The sequence below is a fragment of the Oncorhynchus mykiss genome, chromosome 17 (genome assembly GCF_013265735.2).
Source record: "Oncorhynchus mykiss isolate Arlee chromosome 17, USDA_OmykA_1.1, whole genome shotgun sequence".
In the NCBI taxonomy this organism is placed as follows: domain Eukaryota; kingdom Metazoa; phylum Chordata; class Actinopteri; order Salmoniformes; family Salmonidae; genus Oncorhynchus; species Oncorhynchus mykiss.
The window spans coordinates 8,838,709-8,863,368 of record NC_048581.1 but is presented as its reverse complement, the minus strand read 5'-3'; the positions used below and the strand labels follow the sequence as shown (position 1 = coordinate 8,863,368).

General features: G+C 43.3%; 1 protein-coding gene across 3 annotated transcripts in view; it reads right to left on the bottom strand.

The window, feature by feature from the left end:
* The window catches only part of LOC110485385 (zinc finger protein 664-like), a 95,553-nt gene extending 74,753 nt beyond the window's left edge, over nt 1-20,800 (bottom strand). For 2 of the 3 annotated variants that reach the window (XR_005036790.1, XM_036948833.1), the window contains exons 1-2: nt 20,630-20,800; nt 17,514-18,570 (exon numbers count right to left, since the gene is read on the bottom strand). Coding sequence is in view for 1 of the 3 variants with exons in the window: in XM_036948833.1 (XP_036804728.1) it covers nt 17,514-18,564 (1,051 nt within the window). In the remaining 2 variants the exon portion in view is untranslated. Of the gene's footprint in view, nt 1-5,515; nt 5,675-13,189; nt 17,366-17,513; nt 18,571-20,629 lie in introns of those variants that run through there. The other variant, XR_005036789.1, reaches the window with a different exon arrangement.
* Nucleotides 20,801-24,660: the final 3,860 nt, after the last annotated feature.

Genomic DNA, 24,660 nt, shown 5'->3' with positions numbered 1-24,660 from the left:
TACAGTTAACTGTCTCTCATGAGGACTGCCACAGGAAAGGAAGACCAGGGAGTTAGTTACCTCTGCTGCAGAGGATCAGTTCATTACAGTTAACTGTCTCTCATGAGGACCACCACAGGAAACAAAGACCCTGAGTTACCTCTGCTGCAGAGGATACGTTCATTACAGTTAACTGCACCTCAGATTGCAGCCCAAATAAATGCTTCACAGAGTTCAAGTAACAGACACATCTCAACATCAACTGTTCTGAGGAGACTGCGTCAATCAGGCCTTCATGATCGAATTGCTGAAAAGAAACCACTACTAAAGGACACCTATAAGAAGAAGAGACTTGCTTGGGCCAAGAAACAGGAGCAATGAACATTAGACCGGTGGAAATCTGTCCTTTGGTCTGATGAGTCCAAATTTGAGATTTTTGGTTCCAACCGCCGTTTCTTTGTAAGACGCAGAGTAGGTGAAAGGATGATCTCTCCATGTGTGGTTCCCACCGTGAAGCATGGAGGAGGAGGTGTGATGGTGCTTCACTGGTGGTGACACTGTCAGTGATTTATTTAGAATTCAAGGCACACTTAACCAGCATGGCTACCACAGCATTCTGCAGCAATACGCCATCCAATCTGGTTTGGGCTCAGTGGGACTATCACAATGACCTTATTACATTATTACTCAAATACAAATTCTAATTCATTGTAGCACCTTGCTACTGACAAAATGAATAGTATTACTGTAAAATGTTTTGTTACAGTAATAGTATTACTGTAAAATGTTTTGTTACAGTAATAGTACTACTGTAAAATGTTATGTTACTAACGTGTTAAACCCAGACACTAGTGAATTGACATCAATTTGCACAAATAAAATGTAGTACTCGAGTCCCCGACTCAGACTTGACTCAGACTCAAGTCACGATTTTCACGACTCAACCAGTGGTGACAGTTGTCAGAAGTCAACATAATTCAACATACTAGCTACAGCAGCAAATGTTACATATATTTAGCCTTACAAATGTACAACACTAATGAAAACAAGCTTTTAAAAAAAATGGTTGGACGATAACTTTTAACACTACCAAGGGACTCGGGACTGGAGTATAAAGGACTCCCACTAGAACACGAGGGACTCTACTCGGAATCTAGCTTTAGGTGGCTTGACTACATCTACATATTACTCAGATACAAAGTATAACTCATTATATTACCTCGTTATGGACTAGCGTAATACTATTACTGTAACACCCTGTGTTACTAATGTGTTGGTGCAATAACATCAATATGCAAATCAAACATTCCCAAGAGGAGAGTGATTGACTTGAGATAATATTAAAACATATTTATTTTTACTACCTTTATTTAACTGAGAAAGTCAGTTAAGAACAAATTCTTATTTTCAATGACGGCCTAGGAACAGTGGGTTAACTGTCTTGTTCAGGGGCAGAACGACATAGTTGTACCTTGTCAGCTCAGGGGTTTAGGCTACCCTGCCTCTAACCGCTAGGCTAGCCTGCCTCTAACTGCTAGGCTACCCTGCCTCTAACCGCTAGGCTACCCTGCCTCTAACCGCTAGGCTACCCTGCCTCTAACCGCTAGGCTACCCTGCCTCTAACCGCTAGGCTACCCTGCCTCAAACCGCTAGGCTACCCTGCCTCTAACCGCTAGGCTACCCTGCCTCTAACCGCTAGGCTACCCTGCCACCCCAAATCCATAATATCCATTTTGTTCAGAAAGTTTTCATTTATGCAGATAGAAACTAAATGCATTTCTGGAAGAAAATACACTTGAATTAAAACGTGATGTCATAATTCATACCCTTTAGTACATTTTCATATGAGAATATTACAGATGGACTTCAGGTCTTGCAGGGTAATTATGCAGAGCCTGGGGTCAAGTGTTAACACACCCAGACAGTCACATGTCCTCTTTTCCCCACCGGAGACCGGAGTTCAACCCCCCCTCCCACCTCCCCCTCTGTTAACAAAGTGGTAAAAGGTAAAACATACAGTGGGGAGAACAAGTTATTTGACACACTGCCGATTTTGCAGGTTTTCCTACTTACAAAGCACGTAGAGGTCTGTGATTTTTATCATAGGTACACTTCAACTGTGAGAGATGGAATCTAAAATCCAAAAATCCAGAAAACCACATTGTATGATTTTTAAGTAATTAATTTGCATTTTATTGCATGACATAAGTATTTGATCACCTACCAACCAGTAAGAATTCCGGCTCTCACAGACCTGTTAGTTTTTCTTTAAGAAGCCCTCCTGTTCTCCACTCATTACCTGTATTAACTGCACCTGTTTGAACTCGTGACCTGTATAAAAGACACCTGTCCACACACTCAATCAAACAGACTCCAACCTCTCCACAATGGCCAAGACCAGAGAGCTGTGTAAGAACATCAGGGATAAAATTGTAGACCTGCACAAGGCTGGGATGGGCTACAGGACAATAGGCAACCCGCTTGGTGAGAAGGCAACAACTGTTGGCGCAATTATTTGAAAATGGAAGAAGTTCAAGATGACGGTCAATCACCCTCGGTCTGGGGCTCCATGCAAGATCTCACCTCGTGGGGCATCAATGATCATGAGAAAGGTGAGGGATCAGCCCAGAACTACACGGCAGGACCTGGTCAATGACCTGAAGAGAGCTGGGACCACAGTCTCAAAGAAAACCATTCTCAAAGAAAACCATTAGTAACAAACTACACCGTAATGGATTAAAATCCTGCAGCGCACGCAAGGTCCCCCTTCTCAAGCCAGCGCATGTCCAGGCCCGTCTGAAGTTTGCCAATGACCATCTGGATGATCCAGAAGAGGAATGGGAGAAGGTCATGTGGTCTGATGAGACAAAAATAGAGCTTTTTGGTCTAAACTCCACTCGCCGTGTTTGGAGGAAGAAGAAGGATGAGTACAACCCCAAGAACACCATCCCAACTGTGAAGCATGGAGGTGGAAACATCATTCTTTGGGGATGCTTTTCTGCAAAGGGTACAGGACGACTGCACCATATTGAGGGGAGGATGGACGAGGCCATATATCGCAAGATCTTGGCCAACAACCTCCTTCCTTCAGTAAGAGCATTTTGAAGATGGGTCGTGGCTGGGTCTTCCAGCATGACAACGACCCGAAACACACAGCCAGGGCAACTAAGGAGTGGCTCCGTAAGAAGCATCTCAAGGTCCTGGAGTGGCCTAGCCAGTCTCCAGACCTGAACCCAATAGAAAATCTTTGGAGGGAGCTGAAAGTCTGTATTGCCCAGCGACAGCCCCAAAACCTGAAGGATCTGGAGAAGGTCTGTATGGAGGAGTGGGCAAAAATCCCTGCTGCAGTGTGTGCAAACCTGGTCAAGAACTACAGGAAACGTATGATCTCTGTAATTACAAACAAAGGTTTCTGTACCAAATATTAAGTTCTGCTTTTCTGATGTATCAAATACTTATGTCATGCAATAAAATGCTAATTAATTACTTAAAAATCATTCAATGTGATTTTCTGATTTTCTTTTTGTTTTAGATTCCGTCTCTCACAGTTGAAGTGTACCTATGATAAAAATTACAGACCTCTACATGCTTTGTAAGTAGGAAAACCTGTAAAATCGGCAGTGTATCAAATACTTGTTCTCCCCACTGTACATGTAAAAAAGGTTTAACAGAATAATTACAAAAACAGTCAGTCAATATTAGTCAGATATGTAGATGCCCAGCTTGGCAGCTCCATTATAAGGTCAGTGTTGGGCACTGCACTGTGAATTGCTTCTTGATGTTCTTTCAGCATTTCTTTCCATTTAAAACAATTCCCGCACTGATCACAGCTGTATGGCTTCTCTCCCGTGTGTATTTTCTGGTGTTGCTTTAGATTTCCTTTCTCGCTGAAGGTCTTCCCACATTGGGAGCAGTGGAAAGGATTCTCCCCTGTGTGTCTTCTCTGATGTTGCTTTAGGACATTTAACCGACTGAAGCTTTTTCCACACTGAGAGCAGTGGTATGGCTTCTCTCCACTATGTATTCTCTGATGTCTCTTTAAGTCTCCTGCCTGACTGAAGCTCTTACCACATTGGGAGCAGTGGTGGGTCTTCTCTCCACTATGCATTCTCTGATGACTCTTAAGGCTTCCTTCCAATTTAAAACTCTTCCCACAATGATCACAGCAGAATGGTTTCTCTTCTGTGTGAGTTATTTGGTGCCTCTTCAGATATGATGACAGACTGAAACTCTTCCCACACTGAGAGCAGTGAAAAGGTTTCTCTCTTGTGTGAGTTTGTTGGTGTTTCGTTAAATTTGATAACTGATTAAAACACTTCCCACATTGGGAGCAGTGGAAAAGCTTCTCCTCTGTGTGTATTTTCTGGTGTCTCTTCAAATGTATTGACCAACCAAAAGTCTTCCCGCACAAGGAGCAGTGGAAAGGCTTCTCCCCTGTGTGCATTCTCTGGTGAGCCTTTACGGTGTCTACACGATGGAACCTCTTCCTACACTGAAAGCAGTGGCACGACTTCTTTCCTGTGTGAATAAGCTGGTGCCTCTTCAAAGTGCTCGGGTTCTGAAATCTCTCCGCACGTTGACCACACGGGTGAGGCTTCTTTCTTTTGTGAATCTGATGGGGAGATTTGGGGTGAGTTGGACAAATAAAACAGTCTCTGCAGTCTGTGCAGGGTCTTGGCCTACAAGTGTGTCTTCTCAACTCCTCTGGATCATAGAAACTAGTGAAGCAGTCCATGCAGTGGTGATGTTTCTGTCTTGAGTTCCTCTGTCTGTGTTGTTTATGGTTTCCTGATGCTGTGGAACTGGGCTCACTGTCTGAACCTGTGTTGGAGATCTCTCCTGTGGGAATATGAACCGATATGGGGTTAGAATTAGAACGGTAACATTGAAATGGGATTTAAAATACTTTTGATGCAAGTAGAAGCAATACAATAGTTCTGGAATCCCCTGTGGCTGCCAAGGCAACAACCTCTCTCCGTACTCCACACCTGAACTTACCTGGGTCAGTGATACTATCTACTTCCTCCTCTTCCTCCTCTAGGTCTGGAGCAGACACTTCCCTGTTCTCCTCTTCTTCATTGACTGCTCTCTCCTCCACCTCCTCTTTGGCTGCTCTCTCCTCCTCCACCTCCACTTTGGCTGCTCTCTCCTCCACGTCTTCGACTGCTCTCTCCTCCTCCACCTCCCCCTTGACTGCTCTCTCCACCTCCTCTTTGACTGCTCTCTCCTCCTCCACCTCCACTTTGACTGCTCTCTCCTCCTCCATCTCCTCTGTGACTGCTCTCTCCTCCTCCAACTCCTCTTTGACTGCTCTCTCCTCCTCTACCTCCTCTTTGACTGCTCTCTCCTCCTCCACCTCCTCTTTGACTGCTCTCTCCTCCTCTTTGACTGCTCTCTCCTCCTCCACCTCCACTTTGACTTCTCTCTCCTCCTCCTCCACCTCCACTTTGACTTCTCTCTCCTCCTCCACCTCCACTTTGACTGCTCTCTCCTCCTCCATCTCCTCTTTGGCTGCTCTCTCCTCCAACTCCTCTTTGACTGCTCTCTCCTCCTCCATCTCCTCTGTGACGGCTCTCTCCTCCTCCACTTTGACTGCTCTCTCCTCCTCCTCCACTTTGACTGCTTTCTCCTCTTCCTCCACTTTGACTGCTCTCTCCTCCGGGGACTCTGTGGACTTTGGTTCAGACATGGAAGGCTAGAGATGGATCCAAAAGAGGAAGCACAACATGTGAAAGGTGAGTTTCACTAAACAAAAAAGGGATAGAACGTGCTCAATATTCCATGCACTAGGAATCACTGCTAATAAAATGGAACTAGCTAGCTCACGTTGCTATGGCGATGGCAACGTCAGTAATGTGAAGCTATTATTGGGTTATCTTTAGCTTACTGATCAGCCCTTAAATCATGAATCTCAGTTCCAGTACATTACACAGAAGAGTCAATGGACAAAGGTATCTTCTGTAATTCATTCACAGATAGAGATCACAGCTACAGTACAGATCATTCACAGATAGAGATCACAGCTACAGTACAAATCATTCACAGATAGAGATCACAGCTACAGCACAAATCATTCACAGATAGAGATCACAGCTACAGCACAAATCATTCACAGATAGAGATCACAGCTACAGTACAGATCATTCACAGATAGAGATCACAGCTACAGTACAAATCATTCACAGATAGAGATCACAGCTACAGCACAAATCATTCACAGATAGAGATCACAGCTACAGCACAAATCATTCACAGATAGAGATCACAGCTACAGCACAGATCATTCACAGATAGAGATCACAGCTACAGTACAGATCATTCACAGATAGAGATCACAGCTACAGTACAGATCATTCACAGATAGAGATCACAGCTACAGTACAGATCATTCACAGATAGAGATCACAGCTACAGCACAAATCATTCACAGATAGAGATCACAGCTACAGTACAGATCATTCACAGCAAACCGTTTGAAGCACTTATTCAGTCTTCCACAAAAAAAAATAGTTTTTCCAAACCGTTTATTTCATTTTCGCGCTTTATCAAAAAATAACTTTTATATCACAGGTAGAGTGAGGCTGCAGTGGCCTACTGGGGTTGCTCTTTAGCAAATGTTAAATTGTGAAATCACAATGTGTTTACAGTCATGACATACAAAACACACACAAAGTAGTTATGTTACAGGGAACTTTGATGATCCCGTGTCAAAAAAATGGCTTGTAAACTTGTTTTAATGTGTGTCACTAGTAGATTCAGTGTGATCACCATCGCAGACCAAAAGATGCCCATATTGTGCCATCTTAAAGATGTTGCCTCTGATCTGAGGACACACACACGCTAGAGCCAGCTATACCCTTCCTGTGACAAATGTATTAGAAATAAACTGACATCACATTTACATAAGTATTCAGACCCTTTACTCAGTACTTTGTTGAAGCAGCTTTGGCAGCGAATACAGCCTCAAGTCTTCTTGGGGTATGATGCTACAAGCTTGGCACACCTGTATTTGGGGAGTTTCTCCCATTTTCTGCAGATCCTCTCAAGCTCTGTCAGGTTGAATGGGGAGTGACGCTGCACAGCTATTTTCAGGTCTCTCCAGAGATGTTTGATCGGGTTCAAGTCCGAGCTCTGGCTGGGCCACTCAAGGACATTCAGAGACTTGTCCTGAAGCCACTCCTGCATTGTCTTGGCTGTGTGTTTAGTGTTGTTGTCCTGTTGGAAGGCTTCACCCCGGTCTGAGGTCCTGAGCGTTCTGGGGCAGGTTTTCATCAAGGATCTCTCCGTACTTCACTTTGTTCATCTTTCCCTCTACCAGTCCCTGCCGCTGAAAAACATCCCCACAGCATGATGCTGCCATCACCATGCTTCACCGTAGGGATGGTGCCAGACTTCCTCCAGACGTGACCATTGGGTTCTTTGTCACCTCCCTGACCAAAGTCCTTCTCCCCTGATAGCTCAGTTTGGCCGGGGGGCCAGCTCAAAGAAGAGTCTTGGTGGTTCCAAACTAATTCCATTTAAGAATGATGGAGGCCACTGTGTTCTTGGGGACCTTCAATGCTGTGGGATGGCAGGTAGCTTAGTGGTTAGAGCGTTGGACTAGTAACCGAAAGGTTACAAGATCGAATCCCCAAGCCGAAAAGGTAAAAATCTGTCATTCTGCCCCTGAACAAGACAGTTAACCCACTATTCCCAGGCTGTCATTGGAAATATGAATTTGTTCATAACTGACTTGCCTAGTTAAATTTAAAAATGCTGCAGAATTGTATTCGGTACCCTTCCCCAGATCTGTGCCTTGCCACAATCTGGTCTCCTTCAACCACATGGCTTTGTTTTTGCTCTGACATGCACTGTCAACTGTGGGACCTTATATGTCCAATTCAATTGAATTGAACACAGTTGGACTCCAATTAAGTTGAAGAAACATCTCAAGGATGATCAATGGAAACAGGATTCGGGGACGGACGAAAGTTATACTGTTACATTTGCCCCTTGATAACCAGCGCACTTCTGTAAAAGCGTTACGTGGTCGCTGCCCATATCATTGCATAGTGCAGGAAATACACAAGAGTTCAGGGGCCTTGCTTTACAAAGGTTATCCATTTTCACTGTTGTGTCCAAAACGGCTTTCAAGCGGTCAGACATTACCTTGGCAGCAAGAGCCTCTCGTGGATGCTGCAGTGTCCCCAAGTGGCATCGGGGAGCAACTGCTTGCACACCCGTTACCACTCCACTATGTCTATTTGACTAGGCTACCTGCATTTGACATTATGTTATTTCGCTGAACACGAGATGGTTTAATTGTATTTTTGGCAGTGAAACGAGGCTACTCAGGCGAGAAAAAACCCTCACCCAAATGTATAGCCCTGTTGGAAAATATAAATGGACTGATTGAAAATGTGATAAAAGTTTTTATATTTATATTTATATAAACGTTGCCACATGAATCAAATTTTTATTTGGCGTACCCCCGACGGCATTGCGCGTAACCCAGTCTGCTGCACATGCTTGGAATTAGTTGTAGCTATTGTCTCGTGCACCAAAGACTGAAGCGACGATGGGTTGACTGCGTTTTGGGAGTTTTCGGCTCACTTGACTGCTAAATAGATACATTGGAGCAATATAGTTTAAAGCAGATGAGATTTGAAACTGACAATTGATTTGTAATCACTAAATGACTAATGAATACTGAAATTAAGTTGGCTAGCTAGCCTCCTTAGCTACCTAACCTTCGGCCTTGTTAACCAGGCTAATTTACTAGCCAGTGATCCGAGTAGCCAATGGATGTCATGTTAAAAATTAACAATTGACACTTCATATATTTTTGACATTGACACTTAATATGGTGATTCACAACACTGTAGATAAACATAATGTAGATAAACACAATTGCTTGCTATAGACTGTTAGCTTCCAATGGCTAGTTAGCAAGCTAGCTAGCTAGAGCAATGTGCACCAGATCAACAATTAGCCGCCTGTGGACAAATAATCCGACTACTAAATTATTCTTTCTGTATTTGCAAACGTTCTCAAATATGTTACAAAGCTTGATTTTCACCTTGACACTTGATTTAGAACGGTCTTGTAGCCCTCTTTTACCAGAACGAGATATGTGCTGACAACGCGAGAATACAGATCTGCATTCTCAAGACAGTCAAGGCTGCGCTAGATGCTCACGTTGCGCAACTCCAATACAGCTTTCATTATGAAAAGAATATGATATTCTACCCAGTTGTTTGGAGATTTTCAGGCCAGATCATATGAGAAGCGGCTTGAAAACCCACACTGGTGAAAGAAATACACTTGTTTTTACTCAAGCAATCTGTTTTTATTTTATTATGGTTTGATAGGACCGTCTTGTTGAATGGAGCGACCACATGTTGTTTTAATCACAACTTCACTTTTAAAAATGTTCTTTCAGGTTGCATAATGATAACAATATACTATATCTTATTGACCAAACAGGTATCTGAATGATTCCCTAACCCAGCATTAAGAAGGTATCTGAATGATTCCCTAACCCAGCATTAAGAAGGTATCCTGAATGATTCCCTAACCCAGCATTAAGAAGGTATCCTGAATGATTCCATAACCCAGCATTAAGAAGGTATCTGAATGATTCCCTAACCCAGCATTAAGAAGGTATCTGAATGATTCCCTAACCCAGCATTAAGAAGGTATCCTGAATGATTCCCTAACCGGGCATTAAGAAGGTATCTGAATGATTCCCTAACCCAGCATTAAGAAGGTATCCTGAATGATTCCCTAACCCAGCATTAAGAAGGTATCCTGAATGATTCCCTAACCCAGCATTAAGAAGGTATCCTGAATGATTCCCTAACCCAGCATTAAGAAGGTATCTGAATGATTCCCTAACCCAGCATTAAGAAGGTATCCTGAATGATTCCCTAACCAGGCATTAAGAAGGTATCTGAATGATTCCCTAACCCAGCATTAAGAAGGTATCTGAATGATTCCCTAACCCAGCATTAAGAAGGTATCCTGAATGATTCCCTAACCCAGCATTAAGAAGGTATCTGAATGATTCCCTAACCCGGCATTAAGAAGGTATCTGAATGATTCCCTAACCCAGCATTAAGAAGGTATCCTGAATGATTCCCTAACCCAGCATTAAGAAGGTATCTGAATGATTCCCTAACCCAGCATTAAGAAGGTATCTGAATGATTCCCTAACCCAGCATTAAGAAGGTATCTGAATGCAGTGGTTGAAAAAGTACCCAATTGTCATACTTGAGTAAAAGTGAAGCTACATTAATAGAAAATGACTCCAGTAAAAGTGAAAGTCACCCAGTAAAATACTACTTGAGTAAAAGTCTAAAAGTATTTGGTTTCAAAAGTAAAAATCATTACAAAAATATATTTTGACATATTTTACATTTATTTTGACATATTTTCAAATTCCTCATATTAAGCAAACCAGAGGTTTGTATTTTTTTTATTATTATTTACGGATAGCCAGAAGCACACTCCAACACACAGACATCATTTACAAAGCATTTGTGTTTAGTGAGACCGCCAGAGCAGAGGCAGTAGGGATGACCAGGGATGTTCTCTAGATACGTTCGCTGTCAAAGCAGCCTGCGAGGAGAAGACAACCAGAACAGGCTGATGAAATGTAAAGGGTACCATGTATAGTTCAAAAACATTTCAGAGGAACATCAGCCACTGTGCAGTGCAACCAGTCAGCTAGAACAAAGAGCAGCAGAGAAAGTACTAAAACACTAGGTGTATGGTATCTAAAGTCCACTACTTCTCCACAAAACACCAGCCCCTAGAGGTATCTAAAGTCCACTACTTCTCCGCAAAACACCAGCCCCTAGAGATATGTAAAGTCCACTACTTCTCCACAAAACACCAGCCCCTAGAGGTATGTAAAGTCCACTACTTCTCCACAAAACACCAGCCCCTAGAGGTATCTAAAGTCCACTACTTCTCCACAAAACACCAGCCCCTAGAGGTATCTAAAGTCCACTACTTCTCCACAAAACACCAGCCCCTAGAGGTATCTAAAGTCCACTACTTCTCCGCAAAACACCAGCCCCTAGAGATATGTAATGTCAACTCCCTCTCCACAAAACACCAGCCCCTAGAGGTATCTAAAGTCCACTACTTCTCCACAAAACACCAGCCCCTAGAGGTATGTAATGTCCACTACCTCTCCACAAAACACCAGCCCCTAGAGGTATGTAATGTCCACTACCTCTCCACAAAACACCAGCCCCTAGAGGTATGTAATGTCCACTACCTCTCCACAAAACACCAGCCCCTAGAGGTATGTAATGTCCACTACCTCTCCACAAAACACCAGACTGTTCAACCTAGTAGGTAAAAGGTGTATTGTGAAACAGTTTCAACAACATACCTGTCTCAGCAGTCTGGGATACAGGGACAAAGGCAAGCCTCATCAATGACTAATGGCGATGCCAGTACCTGCCTCACACCATCATCCGAGAGATATGTGAGATACTAGGACCAGGACAGCTCACATGTATGGCAGCCAATCAGACAATACCATTCATTAGTTGAATAGCTGTAGAGTTCAAGCTGAACAGTTCAGGTGTTTCCAGTCCCAGTCTCCAAATAACAGCGCTTGTGTTCAGTGATCCTAATGATAGGTGGAAAAGCCTATCTTTAGGTTTCAGTGTGATAGAGGAGGTAATCAAGGGGTCAACAACAACCTGGAATGACATTCATTTGCTATTTAAAGCAACAGTTTTTGTGACAAAACTATCGTTAAGAGTTGAAAATGAGATGGAAACATTTAACTTTAACATGAAAACGTAAGCATAAAAGTGCATGTTGTGTGCACTACGTCATCACGCAGCGACTTTTATATTTGTTGGAAACGCCACTGGTGGGAAAACGGCCATATTTTATTTATGCGGATGTTTTGTATATTCACATGAAGCTCTGTCGCCAGTTGGATGGAAACGTAGCTACTGACTGTCAGAACAAGAGAAACCCCGCTGATGCACTACCACATTCCGAACTTGCACCTTGTGGATTCTACTATTCGAACTCGCAACAGTAAGTTGAGACCCCGACTGAGTTCCGCTTATGGTGCTAATTTACATTTTAGTCATTTAAGAAACGCTCTTATCCAGAGCTGCCTGGGAGCCAGCCCTGCCAGGGTGATCACCTTCCAAATAAAAGACCCCCATTGAAACTGATGAAAATAGTGAAATCATGCTACAATTGGACTAGATAATGCTAAACCAGGTTGGAATTTTTATTTAAATTGAACATAATAAAATTATTAGCTAATTTTACAAAAAAAAGTGGATGTATTAGACTTCAGAATTGCGTTAGCGGTATACTGCACTGTACATGCGTACCTACGGATTGTTGATCCATGAAACCCGATATCAGCCTACTTCAGGGACACCAACAGATTACAACTCTGAAGAGTTTCCACAAATATTAGCTTTGTAGCTATTTTTGCTGGACATCGACTGTGTCAAATCAGCCCTTTTAGCGTATCATCGTTCATATTGCACTGTAGCCTTACCTATGGAGTTCGCACCCATGAAATGGGCTATCAGCCTACTCAGTGACACCCACAGAACACAACTCGGACTATTAGCGTCATAGTTCTTATTGTGGGACTACTGTACATGCGCATATTGAGAAATTCACAAAATACTTATTTAATATGTTCTCTTGTATCTTTAATACCATTTTGTTTGGATGCAATGGTGATGTTGCTCAAATATGAATATTATTTGACAAACCCATCCCCATTACTTCCAAGCTAAATGATGTGAAGTGGTTTGACCGTTTTAGCAGTTCATCACGGTTCCCAGTGGTGTAGTGGAGGTGTACATGTTAAGCCCCTGAAAAAGGGGAGAAATAATCACGAGAGTGATACCGGTGTTGTTTTCTCAATTCAACTTTTAGTGCAATAATTTTACAAAAGTAACACATTACAAAACAACAGAAAAACCATTATAGAAATAACACAGCAAAATATCTTATTAACAACGCACATGTTCATTCACAACGGACATAAAATGGCAGCTACTCTCAGTACGATGCTATTCTTCACTACAACCGAGCAGGGCTCATATTACTCTCTTCAAACTTAACTCTAACTTCCTCAAGACGTTACTAAGACACATCTTAAACACTCTTGACATGTTAGCGAGTTATTACATTTAAATTACTCTTTTTTTGATCATCAATAACGTACCTGAAAAAGAGGATAAATAATCACGAGAGTAATACGGTGTTGTTTTCTCAATTCAACTTTTAGTGCAATGAGAAAAGACCGCGATTTCCCCGGGAATATGGGTGGAGACCAGAGCAATCGATCTCAGGCTCATAGATTAAGAGCATTTAGTAGATCACAGATTAACACTTTTAGGCACCACAAAATAAAGTAATCAATATAACGTTTACACATTACTCTCACAATTCGTACCCTTTGTACGCTTGACGGATTTTTAACTTTAACACAATTATATGAATGTTATCAATCTCTATCAACTAATACTGAATGCATGATCTTTTTAACCTTAGATGTTTTAAGATCCTCACATACTATTATGAACTTACTAATACTTTTTAATGTATAACAGGCTATGGATATGTCCTTTAACCTGTCACATACACAGGTATATGCTGTACACTCACTTAGTGGGCATTGCATATACTTAAATCTTAAATGCATATACTTAATTCTTAAATCTTAAATCCCCACTGATACGTATCAAGAGTAGTGTAGTGGACGTATACCCTGTATCGATTAATAGGGATTACGGAACAGATCGGAATGTTTATCTTAAAATGTTACTGAACTGTTATTTCTTCGCATTTTAGGCGCGGCAGTAGACCTACGAAATGCAATTAGCAGGGAAACACGTACAGTTCTAAAAAAACAAGCGGTTTCATAAACAGAGATGGAGATATACATTATGAAGAGAGTGGATTTAAAGATGCAACAACTATCACGGTTTGACGATATGATCAGCATCATGCCTTTAGGTGCTAGACAATGAAATAAAGTTGAAAGAAAACCCAATAGAACAGGAGAATGCATATGAGTAAGTCTTTATACAAATGTATTGCCTCAACATTTCTATGGTGGGATTTAAGCTATAGGCTAGTTTGAAGCAATATAAGATATGCCTCATAATATGACGTAAAACACAATGTCAAACAATTAAGGAACAGGATAAATATAGCGACGCTTATGATTGGCCTAGCCGTCTTATGGTAGATGGAAAGGCCCGCCCAAAAACATTCTATATTAAATGTTAACTAGCTACAAAGTAGCCTATGACTGACTACCTGTCAGAATGATATCATGATTATTTGCGTCAATCCAGTGGCCATTCCTTCTGCAAATTCCCTCATATACTACAGAAACACTTATAATCAGACAATAGTGCTAGGTGCCTGCACACTTGAAACAATGAGTAACTACTCTCAAAAATGTAAATGTTAGATTATTCCCAGACCGCAAAAGTCGTCTCCTGATGTGGGTTAAGCATCGTTATGGATTTAGAACCTACAATTTTGTAATTTTTTTGAGAGAAAAAACGTGTGACCTGAAAAATAAAAATGGGGAAAGTTTGAAACCTGTGAATTTCTAACTCCATTTATTGGTTTCAATAGTAGGCCTCCTGCATAGTACCGTTTGGGTTGGCCTGACTGTGAAAGACCAATATGGGATTTATCATTTTACATTTTAAGTCTAGCCGTTTGGAAAAATTTGGGCAAAATTAAAGTACACCCCACTTCTCCAGGCACCACTACACCACTGACGAAACAAAGCAACTTTTTACTCAAGCTGTTTTTTATTAAGGGTCGATAGTTCCATCTTGTGATTGAACGGAGCTACTACACCTATTGCAATCTCTTCAGTTAGGTTAGGTAGTGATAATACAATCAGGTATTCTGAACGATTCCCACATTTAGCACTAAGCAGCATGAACAGTACGGTAATATTCCGTTTTTACATTATGGTGTGTCTCAGAACGCTGACATTGAATCACAAATAAACACAAACATAATGACACAGAAAAAGATGACATAAAGCTGAATGTGACATTTAAACCTATTAAAAGCAAACCTGACTAATTTAAAGGGTTTGGAAGTTTAGCTGTATCTGTGAGCTGTTGGCTAGAGCGCACGTGCCAATTTAACGCAACAGTTTTTTATAACAAAACCATCAGTAGAGTTGAAATTGTGATGGAAACACATTGAACTTTAGGTTTTTATTTGGGTACATTAAAACATGAGCAAAAAATGACATTTTGTTTTAGCTAAAATAAATAAAATGGGTTTGTTTTTAATAAGAAAAATACCAGATGTTTATCAGTTTCTTCAGATCTACAATGGGGGTCTAGTTGAAGTTAGTTTCTGGACCAGACCAACACTAGAGAAATGACATACATTTTCACAAATAAAACATTCCAAATAGAGGAGTGGCTGTCAGTGTTGTAGTACTTGAGTCCAGTACTTAGACTTGACTCGTAATCAATTCACGATTTTCATGACTTGTGACTCGACTCGACTCCTTGTCAGAAATCTTGCTCTTTTGCATAATTCAACATACTAGAATACAGATGGCAAATATTACATCTATTTAGCCTAACAAAACAAACACTAGCCTGGTTTCCATCCAATTGGCGACAGATTTTCATCAAATATTCTAACATCAGCATAAAGATAATAGGCACATTTTCTCACCAGTTGTGTTTCCACAAAACTGACTCGTTGCAGATATAAATTCAGTGCAAAACAAAATGTAGATTTTTGCTTAGGTTTTAATGTACCCAAATAAAAACCGGTTACTGGCCCAACGCTCTAACCACTAGGCTACCTGCCGCCCCATATGATGATTGCTGATATGATGATTACTATATCAATATTAACACATAAGAGCATTTCCACCAACATTTCTCGCATAATACATTTTACAGACACAAAAAGATCCCCACCTTGTCAAGCATATTTTGTTTTGTCGGCATTTGGAAAGCTAACAGCCAAGTTTACTCACACAAAAAGGTTAGATGGAAACCTGGTTAATGTAAATATTAATTAGATGTAGATGCCCAGCTTGGCAACACAATTATAAGGCCGTGGTCTGGCACTGCACTGTGCTTTGCCTTCTGATGTTCCTTCAGGCTTTGTTTCCATTTAAAACAATTCCCACACTGATCACAGCTGTACGGTTTCTCTCCTGAGTGTCTTCTCTGGTGTTGCTTTAGATTTCCTTTCTCATTGAAGCTCTTCCCACATTGGGAGCAGTGGAAAGGCCTCTCCTCTTTGTGTACTTTCTGATGTTTCTTTAGGTCTATTACCCAACTGAAGCTTTTTCCACATTGGGAGCAGTGGCAAGGCTTCTCTCCTGAGTGTTTTCTCTGGTGTTGCTTTAGATTGCCTTTCTCATTAAAGCTCTTCCCACATTGGGAGCAGTGGAAAGGCTTCTCCCCTGTGTGTGTTCTCTGATGTTTCTTTAGGTCAGCTTTCTTACTGAAGCTCTTCCCACAGTGGGAGCAGTGTTGTGACTTTATTCCTGTGTGGTGTGACTTTAATCCTGTGTGAGTTAGCTGGTGTCTCTTCAGATATGATGACACACTGAAACACTTCCCGCACTCTGAGCAGTGGTAAGTCTTCTCTCCACTGTGTATTCTCTGATGACGCTTAAGGATTCCTTCCAATTTAAAACTCTTCCCACAATGATCGCAGCTGTATGGTTTCTCTTCTGTGTGCATTACCTGGTGCTTCTTCAGATATGATGACAGACTGAAACCCTTCCCACACTGAGAGCAGTGAAAAGGCTTCTCACTTGTGTGAGTTAGCTGGTGTGGTTTTAAATGTGATAACTGATTGAAACTTTTCCCACACTCAGAGCAGTGGTAAGTCTTCTCTCCTGTGTGTATTCTCTGGTGTTTATTTCGATTTCCTATATCACTGAAGCTCTTCCCACACTGAGAACAGTGAAAAGGCTTCTCTCCTGTGTGTATTCTCTTGTGAGCCTTTAAGGTGTCTACACGACAGAACCTCTTCCCACACTGAAAGCAGTGGTACGACTTCTTTCCCGTGTGATTAAGCTGGTGCGTCTTCAAGCTGCTTGGGGTCTGAAAACTCTTCTCACAATGAGCGCACGGGTACATTTTCTTTATTTTGAGAGTTTGTTGGTGTGATTTGAAGTGAATTGGACAAATAAAACTGCCTATGCAATCTGAACAGGGGTGGGGCCTACACGTGTGCATTTTCAACTCCTCTGGTTCATAGAAACCAGTGAAGCAGTCCATGCTGTTGTGATGTTTCTGTCTTGAGTTCCTATGCCTGCGTTTATGGTTTCCTGATGCTGTGGTACTGGGATCGCTGTCTGAGCCTGGATGGGAGCTCTCTCCTGTGAGAATATGTTAGAATCAGTAACATTGAACATTGAAAGGGGCTTTAAAAGTATTTTGATACAAGCAGAAGCACTACAATAGTTCTGGAATCCCCTATGGCTGCCAAGGCACCAACCTCTCTCCGTACTCCACACCTGAACTTACCTGGGTCAGGGATACTATCTACTTCCTCCTCTTCCTCTAGATCTGGAGCAGACACTTCCCTGTTCTCCTCTTCTTCTTTGAATGCTCTCTCCTGCTCTTCTTCTTTGACTGTTCTATCTTCCTGCTCTTCTTCTTTGACTGTTCTATCTTCCTGCTCTTCTTCTTTGACTGCTTGCTCCCCCTGCTCTTCTTCTTTGACTGTTCGCTCCCCCTGCTCTTCTTCTTTGACTGTTTGCTCCCCCTGCTCTTCTTCTTTGACTGTTTGCTCCCCCTGCTCTTCTTCTTTGACTGTTCGCTCCCCCTGCTCTTCTTCTTTGACTGCTTGCTCCCCCTGCTCTTCTTCTTTGACTGTTCGCTCCCCCTGCTCTTCTTCTTTGACTGTTCTATCTTCCTGCTCTTCTTCTTTGACTGTTCGCTCCCCCTGCTCTTCTTCTTTGACTGCTTGCTCCCCCTGCTCTTCTTCTTTGACTGTTCGCTCCCCCTGCTCTTCTTCTTTGACTGTTCTATCTTCCTGCTCTTCTTCTTTGACTGTTTGCTCCCCCTGCTCTTCTTCTTTGACTGTTTGCTCCCCCTGCTCTTCTTCTTTGACTGTTCGCTCCCCCTGCTCTTCTTCTTTGACTGTTCGCTCCCCCTGCTCTTCTTCTTTGACTGTTCGCTCCCCCTGCTCTTCTTCTTTGACTGTTCGCTCCCCCTGCTCTTCTTCTTTGACTGTTCTATCTTCCTGCTCTTCTTCTTTGACTGTTCGCTCCCCCTGCTCTTCTTCTTCTTTGACTGTTCTCTCATGCTCTTCTTTGACTGCCATCTCTACTTCCTTTTTGACTTCTCTCTCCTCCACCTCCTCTTTGACTGCTCTCTGATCAACCTCTTTTACTTCTATCTCCTCCTCGATTCCGCTCTCCTCCCATTCCTCTTTGACAATCACATTAAGTTCCAGTGTTTGACTGCAGTCCTCCAGCTTCACTGAGACCATCTCTGGACCCTGCTGAGAACTTCTCTGGGCTGGAACACCACAGCCAGAACCCGGGGACTCTGTGGACTTGGGTACAGACATTGAAGGCTAGAGATGGATCCAAAAGAGGAAGCACATGTGAAAGGTGAGTTTCACAAAATACTGGAATATACAGCTTAGCAAATAAAGGAATAGACCATGCTAAATATTCCATGCACTAGGAATTCCTGCTAATAAAATGGAACTAGCTAGCTCACGTTGCTATGGCGATGGCAACGACAGCCAACGTCAGCAATGTGGAGTTATTATTTGGGTTATCTTTAGCTTGCTGACCAGCCCTTAATCATGAATCTCTGTTCCAGTACATTACACAGAAGAGTCAATGGACAAAGGTATCTTCTGTAATTCATTCACAGATAGAGATCACAGCTACAGTACAGATCATTCATCATTCAGGTATCTTCTGTAGGAGGGAGATTAAGAGCCCCGACGCTCGGTCTGAACATTAACACACATCGCTTGCGGTATGGTTTTGGAAGTATACGGACCTTATATTTCATATCGGGGAGAAATAATAATAATTAAAAGGTTTTATTTAGATTTATTTCGATTTTTCAGGAAGTGATGCAACACCCCTACTTCCCACGGCTATGCCTGTATAAGGTCCTTGGACCTTAAGGAGTACTGTGGTCAAGTGAGCTGACACTTGCGAAACACAGTAAAGCCATCGCACTTCAGTGTCCTCCTGAATTTTTGTGCGTGAATACTCAACACTTTACGGTATCGCGTGTTTTCTGGTAGGGAAAGAGGATACGGAGAGCAGCTGCACAACAAGTGTAACGGATGTGAAACGGCTAGCTTAGTTAGCGGTGCGCGCTAAATAATCGATGACGTCACTTGCTCTGAGACCTTGAAGTAGTAGTTCCCCTTGCTCTGCAAAGTCCGCGTCTTTTGTGGAGCGATGGGTAACGATGCTTCGTGGGTGTCAGTTGTTGATGTGTGCAGAAGGTCCCTAGTTCGCGCCCGGGTATGGGCGAGGGGACGGTTTAAACTTATATTGTGTACATTCACCGAAATGTGTCTTCCGTATTTAACCGAACCCACCTGAATCAGGGAAGTTTTCAAATACATTGTCCTAGAGAGATTTACACGGTTATCAAAACGTCACGCCTGTGTAAGCCTACACGAATTAGGCCTTAGTTTAAAAAAAAAAATCCCCTATGGGAAAAAAATGTATGATGGACAAACGACTGGAACCATTTCCCCTCACTGTGGTACTCTACAGGGGGAGAAGAAAGCAAGAAAGAGGAGGATCAGCACGTGGTATGCGTTGTTATGGTGATTTCAGTAAACAAAGGGTGCAAATCAACATCCGGTTGAAGAAAACGCTGCTGCAGAAGGCAATATTTTAACTATTGCGGTAAATTGCGTCTACGGTGGCGGCATTTACCGTCGTGCTCTCATTGAACACAATGGCATCCGGTGGCCGTGAGTTATATAATTTGTATTGTGGAATATTGAATAGGTGTGCTTCAAACTGTCTGCTTGGAATGATTTGCTGCTATAGTCTATCAGTGCATCCTATTCAGTTTCCCTACTAGAAAACAAGACATACCGTAAAGTGTTGTGTATTCACGCACCATATTCAGGGAGAGAATGAAGCGACGATGGGTTGACTGCGTTTTGCGAGTGCCGGCTCACTTGACTGCTAGATAAATTACGAGCCATATAGTTTAAAGTAAACGAGTTCTAAAACTTACATTTGATTTGTAATCACTAAAATTACTAATGATTATTGAAAGCAACCTATCTATCGGTCTAGTTAGCCATGCTAACTTACTGGCCAGTGATCCGAGTAGCCAATGGATTTATGTCATCTTAAAAATGAACGATTCACACTTCATATTTTTTACATTGTCTTAACAAATATGGTGATTCACAACACAGCGTATTGACGATAAGCAAACTTGCTTGATATGGCAGCTAGTTAGATATATAGCTAGTTTCTAATGGCTCGTTAGCAAGCTAGCTAGCTAGATCATTGAATAGGCTAATTGTTGACACGTTGATCTGGTGCACGTGGACAAAAAAATCCGACGACTAAATGATTATTTCTGTATTTGGAAACGTTCTATAATATGTTAGGAAGCTTGATTTTTTTTTTTACCTTGACACTTGATTTTGAAAGTTAACAGGTCTTGTTGTTGTAGCCCTCTTTCAGCAGAACGAGATATGTGCTCTACCGCGAGAATACAGATCTGCATTCTCAAGACAGTCATGGCTGCGCTAGATGCTCACATTGCGCAACGCCATTAAATATTTACTGTTTGTCTATTGTTGTGACTTAGATGAAGATTCAATTGTATGATCATTTTATGCAGAAATCCAGGTAATTCCAAAGGGTTCACATACTTTTTCTTGCCACTGTACATACAATATACACAAGATAGCGTATCTATACATTCATAGTTGAAGTTAGATAGATATTAGAGAAGTTACATTTCAACTTCTGTAGGTCCTTCTACTACAGAAACAAACCAAAGGAGGCTGGTGGGAGGAGCTATAGGAGAACGGGCGCATCGTAATGGCTGGAATGGGATAAACGGAACAGTATCAAACATGTGGAAGCTACATATTTGACTCGGTTCCATTTAATCAATTTCAGCCATTATAATTGGTCTAAAGGGGGGAGGGGGCATCCATTTAAGTTGTATGCTTTATTTCAGCAATAAGGCACGAGGGGGTGTGGTATATGGCCAATATACCACGGCTAAGGGCTGTTCTTAGGCGCAAGGCGGAGTGCCTGGACACATCCCTTAGCTGTGGTATATTGGCCATATATCACAGCATCGTCACTTCACTAACCTGATGTTGTCGTCTCTTTTCAGAAGCAAAATAACGTATTCCTGCATAAATTCACAAATTATATTTTCTTCTTTACCTTGTAAAGAGTGTGCGTGGGCAAATCTAAGATAGTGATTCATTTTAGTTTAATTTTAATATCTAAATCAGATGTAACTTTTGCCAAGTATGAGATTATTATTATTAGCCTATTGTACACTTAAAGGCATCTGAAATTATATCTGGGCTCAGCTTTTCCCTGTCCTCTGTCTAACATTCGGGTCCAGAAGATGCGCTCCGTTCATTCTCCGATAATTATCAAATTATCTCCAAATTATCATAGAATGATCCGATATCACTATATCAGATTCAGTGTTTACTAGTCACATGTACAGGGTTGCAGGTGCGATTGCAGGGTACAGTGAAAATCTTAGGCTTCGAGCTCCAACATACAGGACTAAGTGAAATAAAATCATGAAAATGGTAATTAAAAACAATATATATCGGGGGGTGGAATGTCCATAGGGAGAGTAGCAGGGGGAGCAGGTAGTTGACTAGTGGTGGCTATTCAGCAGCTTGATGGTCTGAGGGTAGAAACTAGTGGTGGCTATTCAGCAGCTTGATGGTCTGAGGGTAGAAACTAGTGGTGGCTATTCAGCAGCTTGATGGTCTGAGGGTAGAAACTAGTGGTGGCTATTCAGCAGCTTGATGGTCTGAGGGTAGAAACTAGTGGTGGCTATTCAGCAGCTTGATGGTTCGAGGGTAGAAACTAGTGGTGGCTATTCAGCAGCTTGATGGTCTGAGGGTAGAAACTAGTGGCCAGTCTTTGATGCTCCTGTACTGCCCAGGATCAGTGTTGAGGAAGTAATGTAGTAATGTGTTGAGGAAGTCTGTGAGTGATTGAAGCAGGGAGAACAGGACATGGCTTGGGTGGCTGGGGTCCCTGAGGATCTTCTTGGCCTGGTGTTATAGGTGTCCTGAACTGCCCGGGTCTGTGAGTGATTGAAGCAGGGAGAACAGGACATGGCTTGGGTGGCTGGGCTCCCTGATGATCTTCTTGGCCTGGTGTCATATGTGTCCTGTACTGCCCGGGTCTGTGAGTGATTGAAGCAGGGAGAACAGGACATGGCTTGGGTGGCTGGGCTCCCTGATGATCTTCTTGGCCTGGTGTTATAGGTGTCCTGTAGAGCAGGCAGTGGGCACCCAGTGGTGCATTCGGCTCCAAGTATCCCCCTCTGAATAGCCTTGCGGTCCGCGGCAGTGGAGTGGCCTTACCAGGCCGTGATGCGACCCGACAGTAGGCTCCATATTTCTTCAGCATCCTGAGGTTGAAGAGTCCCTGCTGTGCGTTCTTCATCACCATGTATGTGTGGTTACACTGTTTCATCTTTTCTGAGATGGTGTACGTCGAAGAATTTGAAGTTAATGACGTCTCCATGGCGACCCCTTTGATGAGGACGGGGGCGTGTCCAGCCTGGTTCCTCCCGAAGCCCACCAACAGCTCCTTTGTTTTGCTTACGTTGAGGGAGAGGTTGTTTACCTGGCACCATGTCAGCGTGCCTACCTCCTCTCTGTAGGCGGTATTGTCGTTGTTGGTGATCAGGGCTACTGATGAGTGAGTGAGGCCACGCAGTCGTGGGTATACAGGGAATACGGGAGGGGACTGAGGACACAGTCATGGGTATACAGGGATTACAGGAGGGGACTGAGGACACAGTCATGGGTATACAGGAGGGGACTGAGGACACAGTCATGGGTATACAGGAGGGGACTGAGGACACAGTCATGGGAATACAGGAGGGGACTGAGGACACACAGTCGTGGGTATACAGGGATTACAGGAGGGGACTGAGGACACAGTCATGGGTATACAGGAGGGGACTGAGGACACAGTCATGGGTATACAGGAGGGGACTGAGAACACAGTCATGGGAATACAGGAGGGGACTGAGGACACACAGTCATGGGAACACAGGAGGGGACTGAGGACACACAGTCATGGGAATACAGGAGGGGACTGAGGACACACAGTCATGGGAATACAGGAGGGGACTGAGGACACACAGTCGTGGGTATACAGGGATTACAGGAGGGGACTGAGGACACAGTCATGGGTATACAGGAGGGGACTGAGGACACAGTCATGGGTATACAGGAGGGGACTGAGGACACAGTCATGGGAATACAGGAGGGGACTGAGGACACACAGTCATGGGAATACAGGAGGGGGCTGAGGACACACAGTCATGGGAACACAGGAGGGGACTGAGGACACACAGTCATGGGAATACAGGAGGGGACTGAGGACACACAGTCATGGGAACACAGGAGGGGACTGAGGACACACAGTCATGGGAATACAGGAGGGGACTGAGGACACACAGTCATGGGAATACAGGAGGGGACTGAGGACACACAGTCATGGGAATACAGGAGGGGACTGAGGACACACAGTCATGGGAATACAGGAGGGGACTGAGGACACACAGTCATGGGAATACAGGAGGGGACTGAGGACACAGTCATGGGAATACAGGAGGGGACTGAGGACACACAGTCGTGGGTATACAGGGATTACAGGAGGGGACTGAGGACACAGTCATGGGTATACAGGAGGGGACTGAGGACACAGTCATGGGTATACAGGAGGGGACTGAGAACACAGTCATGGGAATACAGGAGGGGACTGAGGACACACAGTCATGGGAACACAGGAGGGGACTGAGGACACACAGTCATGGGAATACAGGAGGGGACTGAGGACACACAGTCATGGGAATACAGGAGGGGACTGAGGACACACAGTCGTGGGTATACAGGGATTACAGGAGGGGACTGAGGACACAGTCATGGGTATACAGGAGGGGACTGAGGACACAGTCATGGGTATACAGGAGGGGACTGAGGACACAGTCATGGGAATACAGGAGGGGACTGAGGACACACAGTCATGGGAATACAGGAGGGGGCTGAGGACACACAGTCATGGGAACACAGGAGGGGACTGAGGACACACAGTCATGGGAATACAGGAGGGGACTGAGGACACACAGTCATGGGAACACAGGAGGGGACTGAGGACACACAGTCATGGGAATACAGGAGGGGACTGAGGACACACAGTCATGGGAATACAGGAGGGGACTGAGGACACACAGTCATGGGAATACAGGAGGGGACTGAGGACACACAGTCATGGGAATACAGGAGGGGACTGAGGACACACAGTCATGGGAATACAGGAGGGGACTGAGGACACACAGTCATGGGAATACAGGAGGGGACTGAGGACACAGTCATGGGTATACAGGAGGGGACTGAGGACACAGTCATGGGAATACAGGGATTGCAGGAGGG